Below are 15,845 nucleotides of genomic sequence, written 5' to 3' on the forward strand. Positions count from 1 at the left end.
CAGCCAACGGCCCCGCTTCCGGGCTGCTCGCTCCCCTCGGCGCCGCGCGCCCCCTGTCGGCCGGGCGGCGAAGGGAGGCGCTGGTTCGCCTGTACGGTTTTCCTTAATTAACGCGGGTGCAGACCTCGTTCTGAGCGCTGGGTACCCTTGTCTGCATTTTGACACGGCGAAGCGAATTATTTCTGTCGTGCTCTCTGTCCTCCATTTAGTTGAAATAAATCAGCAATGACACAAGGCACAACATTTAACCACCTCTCATGGCACCGGGTAGTGCTGTGGCAGCCTGTGCTCACCTTTTAACAGACGCACTCTGACCTCTGCCGCACTCCTCATAGCACCTTATCGCTGACTTCTGCCACCCAAAAGTAGAATAATTTTCCAAATTAATAGACTGTGTGACAAGTCAGATGTGCCTCTGACTGATAAAGCTGATTTAAGGGTGTGCGAGATCATCGGTGAAGCATGGTGGGACGTGTTTGAAGCAGATGCATGTTGGGCTTTCATTGCCTAATTTGTAAGGACACGCAGCCTACTTGGCTGAGTGCTCCGTCTGCCTGTGGTCTTCATGACTGACTCTGAAAGATTTACTCAGTTTTCACTAAATTGCACTGCGAAGTAGTGTTTTCAAAGACACTAATTGCGTCAAGCTGTGGAAAAATTATTAAGTAGGTGGACAGAAGTGTGTCCCCAAGCAGGAAAACTCCGCTTTTCACTGCAGTCAGTGGTCAGTCCAGGCAGACACCCATTTACACACACGGAGCTGTCTCGGGGTAATCATGCGTAGGCATAGGATGTCCTTGGGGTGCAGGGACAGGTCCTGTGCCATTCTCCTGAACGGGAGACTGAGCTAAAACATGCCTGAAAAAAGTCTGAGTGTCTTAGAAAGGGATAGACATGCATATTACTTGCCAAAGTCCTCCTGCAGTTTCTGAAAGACTTCTTCATTCTGTCTGGGCAAAAGGGGTGAGTAAACACCAGCAAAACCTAGGAAAGTATAAATAATATGGGAGATATTTCAGGAGCAGCACAGTCTCTCACAATGTAGAGCTAACTTGCTGAAATGGCGTATAAATGGTGCTGTGGTTATAGTTTATATTTTAAAGTCATACTGGTGACTTTCTGTATCATTGCTGGATGGGACTCTGGATGATGATCCAGCTGTAGCTGTTCCTGTCCATTGCAGAGGAGTTGGACTAGATGGCTTTTAAAGATCCCTTCCAACTCAGATGTATTATGTATTATTATAATGATTGCTACTTAGGTTACACCATCCAAATAAAATTAGCTCATTTTGCTTTCTTTTTATTGATTTCATCACATAAAATTGCTACATTTAAAATTTTGTGTTAACAAGTTTGTATTTATTAAAGCTCCATCAAAAGTCTTTCTACAGTGGGTTAAATTCCACCTGGCCTTACTCAACTTTTGAGGCAACTAGATAACATTTGGGGCATTTCAGGTTCATGGGACATTTCTTATTTTAACTTCAATGGCATTGCTTCTGTTTGGCAGTACTCACTATTTAATGGGTTGTAGGAAAAATTCTGTCAGAAAAGAACTGCATTAATCAATTCTCTCATACTCTAGATGCTCTATCTTTGAGAAACATTGTTTTTACATATGCATTATCCAGGATACTTTTATGCAGAATATTCCAGAAATATTCTTTGCAGTCTCATCTGGATTTCACTTTTCTAACTGGAAAGTTTAGCTGTAAAATTATGACTACTTCAGTATAGAAATAGTAATGGCTCTTTCCAGACTTCGCATGATGTAAAGGTTAATAACATGCTGAAGACACAGTACAGATTTGCAACACATCTGCTGTCCTTTGAGAATAAGGCACAATGATGCTATGAACATCTCATCCTCAGTTCATTGGACTTAAAACATGGCTTATTTACCATATCAGAAACTTGAACTTGTAATGATTGAATCACCAATCTATCAAAGTCTTAAAGATACAGTACTACATGAAGTTAAATATCATATGCACACATCCTGGCCCCAGTGCACATGTATATAAATAAAACAATAAAATCTACATATCTGACTCATCTGACTTATTTTTTAGTGAAGTTCTGACTTTTTTTTTTTTAATCTTCTTGGCGAAAGGAGAACAACATTTCTTCGCAAAGATGATTATATTATTGTTCAGAAGGTATATGAAAATGGCCATTAGGGGGTGATGTTCCTAAAACAAAATTGCCCCAGATGAATGAAATGTTTTCTATGTGTGTGTTTTCTTGTATTTTCATCCTGATACATTAATTTTATCTTCATTGTTTCACTTGAATCATTCTCAGACATGCCAACATAAGGACAGAACTACTCTCTCCACAACATAACAAGGAGTAAAAGAAAAAGTCATATTAGAAAAAGGAAATGGATAGATGTTGTTTTGCATAAAGCCCACACCACGCTGAAAGCTAAACCAGGAAGGAAGTTGCCACCTCTGTACTAGATGGGAGTGCTTCAGTGGCATGTGCTTGATTCTGAAAAAATCAGAACTCTTCAGGTTAGCACTAGGAGTACTCACCATGTTTATTTTATGTTTACCTGAGTTTTTCAAAGTCCATGAAGGTGAGTGATCAGCTTTTAAAGGACCCCTTGCTTGTTCTCAAGTCTAATTGCAATTGAAAAGTTGGCATGTGCTTTCCTGAAAGTGATAGTTACGATGCTATAGTCGTATGAACTGTGTAAGTTGTATATATAGATTGTTTTCTTTAGATTTTTAACAGAATTAATTATATGTAGTAATTTGAAAAAGTTTGCTGTTTGCTTATGTACACTGCAAAATTTCTAGTAACTATATGCATATAACTGTACTTTTTACTTGCTTCCTCATTAAATTAGTAGTTGAAAGGTGTATGTTAAGTAGCAGCTACTACCCATGTCTTTAAAAAATAAGTTTTCTTTTTAAATCTCTCAACACAAATGGCTATAAATCTTCATACGGTTACTGTCTGGTGTGAGATATAACCTATGAAGGAGATAAGCAGAGGATGCAGAGGTACCACAATAAAAAAGTAGGGCAGAATTGGTATTATAACTCAGTGAAGCAAATCTATTAACAGAAATCCCAAATACATATTGGTGATCCTAAAGGTCAGCAATGTATTTAAGATGAATACAAAGTATATGAGTGTAACCAATGCATTCAGTGCTTTCTTAAAAATTCATAAATAAATTAATATTAAAATAGCTTTGTCACAGCTGTTCCTAAGTAAGTTTTTGCATAAGGTAAATCTTATAATAAAAAGAATCCCCTTGACAGCTGTTCTGTTCCTAGGTATCACTGCATTATTTATGAAGCAATTTCTTTATGAAGTAATTTTCTGCAAACAAATTAATACCAAATATACCAAGATTCGTTTACTTACATTTATATTTTTATATTGATTCATCAAAACCAGCCACTGTGACAATGGCTGGAATATAATTTATAGTTTTTCATAGATAATAAACCAACAAACTTGGTAAGCTATTGTAAGTTTCAAACATTATGAAAACAATCATTCAGTTTACGATGTTGGAATAATGAATGTTTTACCTCTACTCAGAAGTGATCAAAGGACTTACTAGCACAGACATCACAAATAAACAATGCCACGAATATCGGCAGAAGAAAACATTGACGTTACTGTCAAACATTCAAGAGTAATTGCATTCTTCCACTGTAACTGTCCTAGACTGTTCTTCTTGGAGTTGCTTCACGCTGCAGTAACATGATTGTTGCAATTCTGAAATTTATGTATGGTCTTAATCACATTATGTATAAAATGAAGATGAGCAGCGCGCTGCACAGAATTGTATTTGGAAGATTAGAATCATAGTCATATTTTGGATGTTCTAAAAACTATAGAATAATATAAAAGACTGTGCAACAATGTCTGAATTATGTGAGGAAAGTAAATACACAGAACAATTTAATATGAAAATTCCAAGGAATTTGGTTTCTGGTTCACTGAAAACCTTCTGGGAACTGTTTTTAATCCAAAGTGTGTAGCAAGCTTAAAATGTACAGAATTACTTTCCTGTAGGTGTTTAAAATTGCTGGCTATCATAGGAGGCTGTGGACATTACTTCCCCACAAAAATTTGTTACTGGAAATCTTCAGTGACATGTAAAAAGTAGCCACTGTGCCTTCTATGATCAGCTCCGAAATGAGTGGTTGAGACCTTGTTCCACAGGCTTGTCTAAGATCACATTAACACTGCAGGTACTTCAGGTTTTTAATGTAATGTAAGTGAAACTTACAATTTTTTATCCTAGGGAAAGCTCTAGCATTTATTTTGATTCCAGAGTCAGTTTGACTCCAGTGAATAAAATTGAAGATTATGCCTTAAGGAGACATTATGGGAGAAATCTAACCCAAGCCATTAAAAAATTATCAGAAAAGAACAGTTCAGTATCACCAAAACTGAAACTTGTTTCCTTCAAATTCGTAAAACAACAGATCTATTTGGCTGAAAGTCTCTGAAGCTTTACACTACCTTGGTTTAGAACAAGATGTTGGTTTTTTTTTAGCCTGATTCTCTCAATTCTGGTCTCTTCCTTTGAGTCTGGCTATTTGATGGACAGTGTCCCCTGTAAATCTATCTATATAAATCTATTGTGTATGTACTCCCCATGTTGTACTGTAGGCCTCTGCCATCTCTGACATATTATGTGTTTGCTACCGTTTCTGCATAGAAGTGATAAAAATGCGATTTTGTACACTGCTGAATTGATTTGAAACCGAGTATCATAGATCAAAAGAAAAAAAAAATAACAGTTAAGCTAATCCAAAATGAAATATTTATTATTTTCTTAAAGGCAAATAAGTTTTTGTACAAATTCAAATTTTCCCTATGAATAATTTCATTTTAATAGAATTGGATTTTCAGTAGAAAACAAAACAGAAAACTAAATAGAGGCTTAGTAAAGGATTTAATAACCAGAGAATTTCTTAATATTAAATATGTGGGTTACAGATTTTTCTCAGTAAAGATCTTGCAAGAGGATGGTAAGTACCCTCCCTAACAGGACAGCATTCAAACTTTTCCAATCATTTAACATACTCTTTATGCTCTGTAAATTGGCCAGCATTAGGCAGCTCTTGAGCCTGTTTGGTCATGTGGAGCATGAGATGCAACATGGAGTTCATGGTGCTGTGCACAGACCCTCTAACCACAGTCAGCAGACTCCTAGGGCTGTGTAGAAACTCAGTGAAAGGGGCCTGGTGGGGAACTGCCGTTTGCTGACCTTGAAAGCTGTGGCAGTAGTCTTTGACCAGTTCCCCACATGCATGCCAGGAAGGTAAACATTTTCCGTCTGATGCTGGCTCATCTGACTGGAAGATGGCTGCCCAAACCACCTCCTCCAGCTGGAAGAACTGCTCCACTCCGGAATGGTCATATCAAAAGCATTTTGAGGAAAATATTTTGACTTCCCTAATGGAAACATAAAATCTTAGATTTTTTCTTACCCATATATATGATATCTTACATTTCAATGTATTATGTTTTATGAGTTTATCACTTTCTGATATAATGTTAGTAAAGTGAAGGTAACTGACTTTGGCACTGGATTTTGGATTTTATTTCTGTTCCTGCCTGAAATCCTTCACCAATCTGTTTCCGAGGCCAGGCAGCTCTGATATGAGCACAGATGGCTGTTGAAACGGTCAGATTGCAGATGAGTACTGGAGCAATCAAAGGCTGTTTTCCTGTCTATATGTAAGGATTTATGAATGTATCACTCATAATGAGTGTTAGATGCAAAATTTCCATATCACAGACATGCAAAGATACTACCAGAATTGGAAGCATAGCTACAATACTATGGGTTAACACCACATCAACTCACGGGAGGGATTATTTGTGTTCACAAATACATATTTCATGTTGGAGTCCCAGAAGATTTTTAATCTTCAATTTCTTTCATATTGAAAAAATAGTTCAAGGTTAACTCAAGTATAAATACACAGTTCATATAATAAAGCCTTGCTTTAATGTAGAAGACGGTTAAAATAACATGCATTAATAATTAACACTGGTTTTTTTTTTTTGTTATTTGTTGCATTAATGTGCTTCAGCTGCAGTAATTTGGTACTGAAATTCAGCTAGCAAAAACACTGTGCATTAAGTTTAATGATTGAATAGAAAAAAAGCAGGAAGGGTGGCTGAAGGATTTAGAAGTATTTCTGTGGGTTTAAGTGTCATTGGAGAGAAAGTTTTCATTCTCCTAACTATTTTACAGTGTGATCACTCTGGTGGGTTCAACTGCATGGTTGCAGGGCTATGTTTCCTGTTTCAAACACAAGTGGGTTTCATTTTCTCTTCAAGCACACTGAAATTTGAACAACTTTGAAACAGGAATGACACTAGAGATCACCACAAATGCAACTCAGTACTGAAAGATATTCCATGTAACTCAGTAATAAAATCCAAAATGTATGTTGGGAAAATATTCTCTGCTTGCTTCTCCTTGCTTGATGGTGCATGCGATATTCTGCCATAACCCTCAAGAAGTGCATTTCATTGTATGATGGTTAAAGGGTATTTTACATGAAACTTAAATGCACTTACTTATCCATGTACTCTAAGAGATGGCTTTGCTAATACAGTACTCTTTGTTTTTTTCAGCTAACACTGTAGTTGTATCGTGCATGGATACCTGCTCATTAATTAACATCACCTTTCCACTTTGTACTTTTAATAATTCTTGCAAAAGATCGCTGCAACAAAAAAGAGAAAATCAGATTGTCTTACTGAAGACCATTGTAAATCATTCAGCTTTCCAAAATATTCCATGTATTTGCCTGTCCTCTAATAGTGAACAACAGTCAAATACTAAGTACTCAGAGTCTGAATCCGGCAGAGATGTGAATGTTTATCATCAAGAATCAAGACCAATAGATAAAAAAAGTAAGTAGGAAAAGCAAAGTACTTTATTTGGAAGTAGTTAATTATAGCATAAGATGCATAGCTTGGTTTGGTAGTTGAAGAAGATGATAATATGGTGCTTGTTCTCCAATGTCTTTGCAAACTCTACAGATACTGTTGTTGTTATTTTTTTGTTTGGTTGGTTTGATTTTTTTTTTTTCCTTAACAGCATTCTTTGCATTGCTGCAATACACAGTTTTTTTTGTTCATATTTGTAGCAGCAGTTATTCTTGGCTGTGAGTGCTGATTTATTTTCTTTGAGGATCTTGTGTATGGGGGAACATTCATTATCACAAGGTCTGCAAGGAGTGCTGTGAGATTGCCTTGTCCAACTATTTCTGTTGCAAATTTGACCCCTACCAGCTGGGTTTTTTACGAATGCATTTTGATCTCTTTTTTTCTTGCTGGATTTTATAAAAATAGAGTTCTATAGTTTCTGATGAGTTTTCTCAATAGGTTTAATTTTAAGAGTCACTGTGGATCTCTGCTTGCTGATGGCTGATATTATATGATGAAAATTTGCAATCAAGTATCTGAAGAAATAAATCGAAGATGGTAACTACTTACATGGCAGCTATGCAGAAATTAAAAGAACTGAATGACCATTTTTGTGCATATAATCTATAATGTCCATAAAGGTTTAGTGGCATTTCTTTAATAGAAGGCAGCACTGAACAAGGACAGGCCCAGCAGTATGAAATACTTAGCAACATCCACAGTTTTTCAGAGTAGTAGCAGTATGTTCCTTCTGTGCCTTATGCACTTGCAGTGTATTTGAAAACATTTGGAGGAGAAGCTTCTGAATTTTGCTTTCCTAACACTGCCAGCTACAGGGGCAGGAGGCCAAGACCTGAATGTGAGAAATGCAGTTCTCTTTAAACGGCATCATTTCCTTATTGAAAAACAGAGCTGTCCTTCCAAGCGTGGAAAATACCAAAACAAGCGAATATGTGGACAAACTCTGTTCTCATTTATAAACACACAACTCTAACACTTCTGACAATGTCTCATTTACCTGTATTTGTTGTTAACGTTCTATAAGCCTCACAGCTTGTGGTTTGAAATGAAACAAAGGCTTTCTGCAACTAATAGCACATGAGCTGGATGTGCACTGCAGATGTCTATCATTGTACAGCTTTTATTGTTTCTTTTCTTTCATAGCTCAGTCTTTTGCTTTGTTAGCTTTGACAACATATGACAAAGCAAGAACAACAACAACGTTTTGAAGCTAGCTATAAGATTAAAAAAAAAGGCAATAATTTGCTGGGGAAATGGATTTTGTAAAGATAATCAGTACTCCTCATAACTGTTCAGGATGATTGAACATTTTGTCCATTTTGTTATAGTCAGTAATGTAAAAATGCACTATTTATTTTCTTAAATAAGACAGAAAATATTTTATTGCTCTGAGAGTTGTCTCTCATTGTATACTGTTATTTAACAGTTTTTTTGTTTTTGTTTGTTTGTTTTTATTTGGTAAACTTGTAGTTCCTATAGCAAAAGTCTCATCTGAAGTGAACATGGAAGATGCTATTTCTTTTTATAAATATTTTAATTTCACCATGCTTCATGCAAATGAAGAAGTAGAGCATAGTACCTACTATATTCTGGAAATCCACATCAACAACTCCATGGTCAGAGGAAGAAGTGCAGCTGAAGAATATCTAAATCACTCTTGTCTCATGGCTATGATCAATGACCAAAATGGCTGTATGAATATTTCACTGCAACTGAAGTCTTATGTGGAATGTAAGTTACAAAGGAGATTCGGAAACAATTTGCATCTTGCAAAAAATTTGCAGTAGGTAGTTATCTGCTTTCAGCAACCATTTGAAACTATTTCACAACAAAACAATGCAATTTTGATCGTCCCTTAGTAAAAGACCATTGTAAGTAGTCAACTGACACATTTTGCTATGTTTTGTTGTTTTTTGGTTTTTTTTTCTTCCTAGAAACAATACAGAAAAATAACCATCTGTAAATGTTCGTAATTTTTTTTCTCCACTTAATGATGACAGACTTACAAAATACATGTTTGAAAAAAGCTGGAATTACTTTTTTTCTTTTTCCCTCCCCCATAATTGCATAATTCTGCTGTGTAGAAGATAAATTAAACAATTTCAGTTAACTTTGAAGGCAGAACAACCATTAGACAAGTTTGACTTTTCATAATGTTGTGCAGCAACATTCTACTTTCAGCATTACTTAAAAGAGAAATATTCCGCTGAGCTAGGTTTAGTTTTCCCAGAGGACAGCCTGACAGCTATTTAAGTTTCTCTTTGTGCTGCAGGAGGTTGCCTGACGACAGTCAGGCCTTCCAGCCCATGTATGCTACACTTTCCATTGGGGAATTGCTAAATTATTACATTCATTTAGTTTTGTAAGGCAAATGCACATTTTATGCTATGCCTTTGCTGGAAAAGTTAAGCGTTTTCGAGTTGGATAAACCTGTGTAAAATATTTCCAGGTTAAATCCTAGTAAAGACAGGGCACTTTAATTGTTTTAATTTTTTTTTTTTAATAGGACTACATATGAGCATAGTTTTCAACTTGCCCACTAACTTCAAAGCTATGATCTCACCACCATTTCCTAATAGTAATTTCAAATTATTGATAAAAATTATCAACTATTTGGCTTACTTCAAAACAAAGCTAGAGAGGTATACAGAGCTTTGACTGGGCACTATTGGCATGCAAGCCAATACGAATTACTACAAGATGGAGTACAGTCCCCTGTCTGAAAGGAGAAGGCCTAAGTGACTTCTATAAAAAGTATTTTTTAGTTATGAATTAGGAAGGATGAACTGTGCTTACTTGAAAGCCTCATTGGTAGTTACCTCTTGACTTCTCAGAGGAGAAGTCATTCAAAGTTAATATAGGTCTAATTATAGTATTCTACATCAAGAGAGGGAAAACAGTGGTTTGGCTGTGGCCAGTAATATGATTTTATGAGTCAGAGTCAAATTGTTGTTTGTTTGTTTTCTTAATATTTTATTAGACGTAATTGTTTTAATTTTTTTTTGTCAAGGTATGCATTAGCATGCAGCTGCCAAAGAGGTTTCAAAGGTCTTTTGGGGAGGAAAGTTCTCCATGCCCTTCCTCTGTGGTACACAGTACAGGCTTGCACTTGATACTGAACTGATTCCACAGGAATGTGGGTTAATGTCTCAGTTGCCATAGTCTGAGAGAGCAGCTTTCCTCCTGCGCTCGCCCAGACTCTCACCAGCTCTTCCCCAAAGTAGCTTTTGTTAAATGTATTCCCCATGGGCTTTCTATGGGAGGTATTTTCTTACTTTTTAATAAGAAAATTTCTATGTATAATATTTTTCCTTCTTTGAAGGAAAATATGTGAAGATGGACCTGGAAATTGAGAGTGCCAGTACAGGTGAACCTTAAAGAGTGAATCAATTTCTTCTGTGTCCCATTAAAAAGCAAGCGAAGGGAGGATATGCATTTTCCTTGTTTTACATTAAATATAAACATTGATCTTTGAAGCATTTTCTTACTGGATGAGCTGCATGTAAAATTGTGATTTCCAGCTTAATTTGATCTCTTCTACATTTAATGGACAGATCCAATGTGTATGACGAAGATCATTTGGCTCAGTATGATTCCAGTTGTTATTGTCTTGACTGTTTCAGTTGTCATCTACAAAATAGTCCAAGAAAATGGCCAAAACTGTAAGTAACAAGTTCATCTACACGAAACTAAACATCTACATTATGAAAAATTGACAATAACAAAGCTATCAATTATTATAATGTGTTTCAGACAACAGTATTTTAATTGTAAGGTAGTAGAAACATCTGGAATACTCAGATGATTGATCCCTTTCATCTTTGAATTGTGGATGCAAATCCAAGCTTTTTGCTGTTAAATGAAGTCTATTGTTTTTGTTTGTTTGTTTCTTTGTTTTTTTGTTTTTGTTTTTTTGACAGATATTGGTAGCCTATGGTCTTTTGTCTAAAGAGCTTCTAGTTTCAGACTCATTTCAGTAGATGAAATGAATACTCCTGATCTTTGATCTAAGTCTTAAGCAGAGATGCCAATGACCATTATAAACAGATTTAAATACCCCTTCGTACTCAAAGCAATTAAAAAACTAACTTTGCTATGGAATAACTTGTTATTTTGTAACAGAAACGATTATTTCTACACATTGCCTTCATTGAACAAAACAGGTTCTTCCTATGCAATTCACTTGGGCCAGAGTCTTAAATTAGGATTCACAATATTTCTTATAGCACTATGCCATGGATAAGCAAGAATAAAAGTGTAGGAGTACTCTAAGCATGAGAATTTTGGACAACCAAGATAAAGTACTCTGCAGAAAATCTATGCCGAAAATTGACCTCTTGTCAGCTACTGGTCTCTACCTTTTATTAGAAGTCAGAGCTATGTGGTACAGGGAGCATACACTTTCATCACTGTGAAAAGTTACTTAACCTCTTACCTAGTAGAACAGCTTTCAAATGCTTTTCACAGCAGTTTCCTGAGACTTTCTACTTGTGTCAGGCCTGAGTGAGTAGGAAACTTCTTGAGAACCAGCACTTAGTTTCTATTAACAGACAGATGTCCATTCTCCTTGTAGTTGGGAGCTACAGAACAGAGACCTTGGTCACAAGGGTAATAAAAAAATGATAAGCTACATGCATTCCCATTATCATCCTAACTATATCCACAGGCAGATTTGTAATGAAAGAGCAACAGGAGTTTAGCTTTAACGACAGCTGAACAGAAGGCAGAAGAGTGCCTACACACAAGATGTTTCCATGATCAGGATGTTTCTGTGATATTTTTTTTTTTTTGTATTTACATAATATAAATATTTTATACATATATTTTTAATTAATGAGTGAAACAATTGCTTAAAGTGACAGCCCCTCAAAATGACAAAACAATCACCTCATCATATTATCTTGGTTAAAATACATGACCTTTTATTTATTGCTGGAACCAAACTCTGAATGCAATTTAATACATGTACAAATTCCATGAACTGTAAAATAGGTCTTTATAAGTAGGCTATTAAATGCTCTGGTTTGAAGGACTTTTATTTGCATTTTGAAAGCTACCACAAATGTCATGAGTGTGATTGTCTTCACTCTGAGTCATAACATCTCATTTTAATGCAGAGCTGCTAGTAGTGATGATTAATGATTTACTACCTTTACTCTTAAACATTAGTTTTCTGTTAAATGCAAGTTTTTCAGAATTGTTGTAGGCACAAGCAGGAAAGAAAAGATGCCTTTTGGGGGCTTCTGATTTCTAATCAGTTTCTAGAGAACATTTCCTGTTTGTAGAGGAACAGTGTTTTTATTAGTTATATTTACAATTTATAACATCACGTACAACATCAGTATCTTACTGGCAAAAAGACAAGCACATAAAAATTAGACTTGAAACTTTTATTCCTTATATGTATACATTATGCCATCTTTAATCAAAAGTCTACATACTGCTTTTTTCAGTGTGCCTGAAGAATCTGTCAGAATATCACTATGAGCCTAAAACAGCTGTTATGAACTTTTACTGTCATAGTTCAGTCAGTACTTTTTCTCTTAATTTCTGAGCACTACTGAAATCTGGTAAGAAATGTGGAATTATTCATTTCCTCTTGAGACATTCCAAGATATTCTGTCTGGCAGACTCTGAGACTCTTTGAAACACTAATGAAGTTATTTCCAAGAGTGCATAAAATAAAATAGCCAAATAAATTTGGAGGAGGTTGCAACTGATCCATGGCAAAGGAGCTAAATTAGAAATTAGTTCTTTCACCATTACTCTTCCAGTCTTGCCTTAAAGCCAATTCCAGAGCATCCTTTAACATTAACCATTGGAATGCAGACTTAGGACTTCAGCATGTTATATCTCAGTTGTGTGTTCACAGAATACCATGACCTAAACAATGCTAATTTTATGAATTTCTTAAAGATGATTTTTCCTTTTTAGCATTCCCAAAATAAAAATACTGGGGCAAGTCTGTTGTTGGATGCTGAGAGCTGGACTTTTGTCTTTACAGATCAGTGCTAATAAGATCATCTCTATCTTTCTCTCAGTGATATAGAGCTTGTTCTTATACTGTGCTCCCAAAGGTGAACACCACAAACTAGCAAATAAGCTGTAGGCTTCCTAGGATTCCAGTACACTCAACTCTAGCTATTCCACTGTTAGCAGTGAGATTTTTAACCTCCACTGGAACATACAGAGTGACTTTTTTGATAACCTTCCAAAATTTTCTCAAGGTACGTGCTCCAGAGGAGGGAAAGAATAATTTGAAAAGGGCAAGCATGAAGACATAAAATTTAATTTGGAAAAATAAAAACCATCAGGCTCATTTTTTCCTCAAGACCTTATCACAAAACCTTCCTTTTTTTTCATGGGAGATGTTAAATAGTTTAAGTATGGGGGGGCTTACCCACTTTCCCTCTAATAATTGATGTATATTATTTCATAGCTAAGGATATCTCATTTTGTTTAAAACAGATTGTAAGCGCAGAGGAGCAGCAACAGTTTCTACTGATCAAGGGAAAAGTGGTTCCAGACATGATATAAGAACCATTTCTGCTACTAAAGTTCATCTATTTCCTGGTAGGTAATATAAAATGAAATAAAAAGTTAACACATCTTGAAGCATGGAGAGTTCAAGAAATGCTTTTGAGTCTTTTCTGTCAAGGGATGCCTCTGGTTTGCTTCAGAGTTACCCTGATCCTACAAAAAATTGATCTGGCTTATGTTATAGAAACATATTTAGATCAGAAATAAATACTTCTCACAGTGAGTCTGTACAATGACATATATTATGTGGGAATGCTTCTGTCAGTCTTCCAAATGTTTTACATTAAGGACTGTTCCCTTTTGTTGTTTTGTTGTTTTTAATACTTCAATTTAATTTTTAGTCATGTTGTATGCCATGTTTTCAGTCTTGCAGCCAAATACTTAGTGTATGGAAAGTGTACACAAATGTAGGCAATCAAATGTATGCTGTATATATTTATGATTTGACAAAATCAGCTACTAAAGGATGGGACGGACAGAGATAGCAGAGAATGGCTCAGAGAATGTCTCTGGTGGCACTTAGCAGCCCAGTGCTAGAGAAAGATTCCAACAAAGTAAAATTTAATAATTTCAGATTGGTATTAAAATATGGTCTTCTGAGAGTATAGTGTGTTTAGCACAGATAAATTAAGGGGCATGGCTAAACTCAAAGTTTTATTTGCAAAAATTAGAATTTAATAATAAATAAGTATGAGGGTAAATTAGCAAATATGGCTCTGAGTGTTACTGATATTGCAGGAAAAGTCATATACTTCAATAACTTCAATCAATAATGGTTCCACAAAGGGAGCTCTGTCTTCTCAAAGATAAACATAAACATGAAGAATAATAGCTTTGAATGAATTTAAAACAAGAACAGCTACAGAGCCAGCAAATGAAATAAATGGTTTTAAATTTGTCTAGGCTTGGGTACCTCGCTGTTTGTCTTGTCAATTCTTGAAGAATTAGAGAATTGCAATTTCCCTCTGCAATTCAGTAACTCATGGCATTTCAATTTTACCTAGAAAAGAGTGAATAGCTCCATGTCTGTCTGAACTCTCCTGGGAGTACAATTTATACTCCTCAGTTTTAGAGCACAAGCTACCTCTAAGATATATTTATGAGCTCATTATTTTCATCCCCCAGGAAAGGGATTATCTCCCTGACATCTTTTGTCTTTAGTAGCTTCACCATACCTGTTTTATTAGCACAATGTCATCTTTAGTGCTGAATATCCAAAGGCATTTTTGATTATGAAATTTTATGGAAATTCAAATGTAGTTTTATTGTACTGAAGAGAACAGGAATCCCATATTGGTTTGTTGTTCTTACTTCCATGTTCCTCCTGCTTCAATCTATACATTTAACTCGGAATGATGCTTAGTTGTATAGACTGCAAAAATGGGCCTTATTCTAATCTGATATTCACTGATTTCACACACTATGATTCTACTGAATCCAGACAATTTCCCAATTTATACAACTTAAAGTAGAATCCGAACCATGTGGAAAGTGTTTACTTCATTCCAGCTCCAGGATTTGCAACTGCGATAGTTGGTTATAAATTGTGATAGGTTACTTACTTGACAGCCCTTGATAGTACTTAATTTATCATGAGTATATAGCTTGAAATCTAGAAACATAACACTGAGATTCACTGAAGACAGTACAACCATCCTGGAAACACTGTAATGAAAATAAACAACTCTGTATTACAAGGGGGTGGGAAGGTATCTCATGGATGAAAAGAGTATAGATACTTCTCAAAGCATTCAGAGTTCAGAAAGGATAAGGAAAGACAAAGAAGGAAACTCATACTTTGAGAATAATTTCTTAAGGAGGCAAAGTAAATTAGTGGCTTAGTATCAATGTATTACTACAAATAAATAATTCACAGCGCTTATATAAAACTGTTATTGCCACTATGTACATGAATCATTACCATCCAGCCCAGTGGCAAGGAGGAAAGATCTACAGTATATTCTCTATGGTGGGACTGAAATGGTAACTTTCTGACTTAAGAAAATCATGGTATTTTAAAGGAATAGTCACATACAGTGATATTAGGGAAGCTTTAGTGTGTTCTTCTGGTCATGAATGTAGATTGTATCATCACTGTGCTGTTAAGCTAAAAAAAAAAAAATAATACATACAGAGCAGTACATGTTATCTAGACTTTGGATCTGTCATTACGTTTTTGTAAAACATTCCCTTGTAGGGTTTAAACTGACAGTGCAGTTTCCCTTTATTCAGCTGCAACAGCACAGGATGCTTTTTGTTCAGTGCAAGAAGTTCTTTAAATGGCTGACCTATATTTCCAGACATGGAACATTTTCATACTGGGTAGGATTTGACAGTAGTAGTTCAAAGTATAGATTA

The 15,845-nt window shown here is 35.6% G+C and overlaps 1 protein-coding gene across 3 annotated transcripts in view; it reads left to right on the forward strand.

Annotated features, from left to right (window-relative positions):
• The first annotated feature begins 2,426 nt into the window (after window positions 1-2,426).
• The window catches only part of TMEM156 (transmembrane protein 156), a 30,764-nt gene continuing 17,345 nt past the window's right edge, over window positions 2,427-15,845 (forward strand). For 2 of the 3 annotated variants that reach the window (XM_010710285.3, XM_010710284.3), the window contains exons 1-5: window positions 2,427-2,583; window positions 6,630-6,911; window positions 8,418-8,678; window positions 10,502-10,609; window positions 13,416-13,520. In XM_010710285.3, the coding sequence (XP_010708587.1) occupies window positions 2,484-2,583; window positions 6,630-6,911; window positions 8,418-8,678; window positions 10,502-10,609; window positions 13,416-13,520 (856 nt within the window). In that variant the 5' untranslated portion in view covers window positions 2,427-2,483. The remainder of the gene's footprint in view (window positions 2,584-6,629; window positions 6,912-8,417; window positions 8,679-10,501; window positions 10,610-13,415; window positions 13,521-15,845) is intronic. The other variant, XM_031553156.1, reaches the window with a different exon arrangement.

This window comes from Meleagris gallopavo, chromosome 4 (genome assembly GCF_000146605.3).
Source record: "Meleagris gallopavo isolate NT-WF06-2002-E0010 breed Aviagen turkey brand Nicholas breeding stock chromosome 4, Turkey_5.1, whole genome shotgun sequence".
Lineage (NCBI taxonomy): Eukaryota > Metazoa > Chordata > Aves > Galliformes > Phasianidae > Meleagris > Meleagris gallopavo.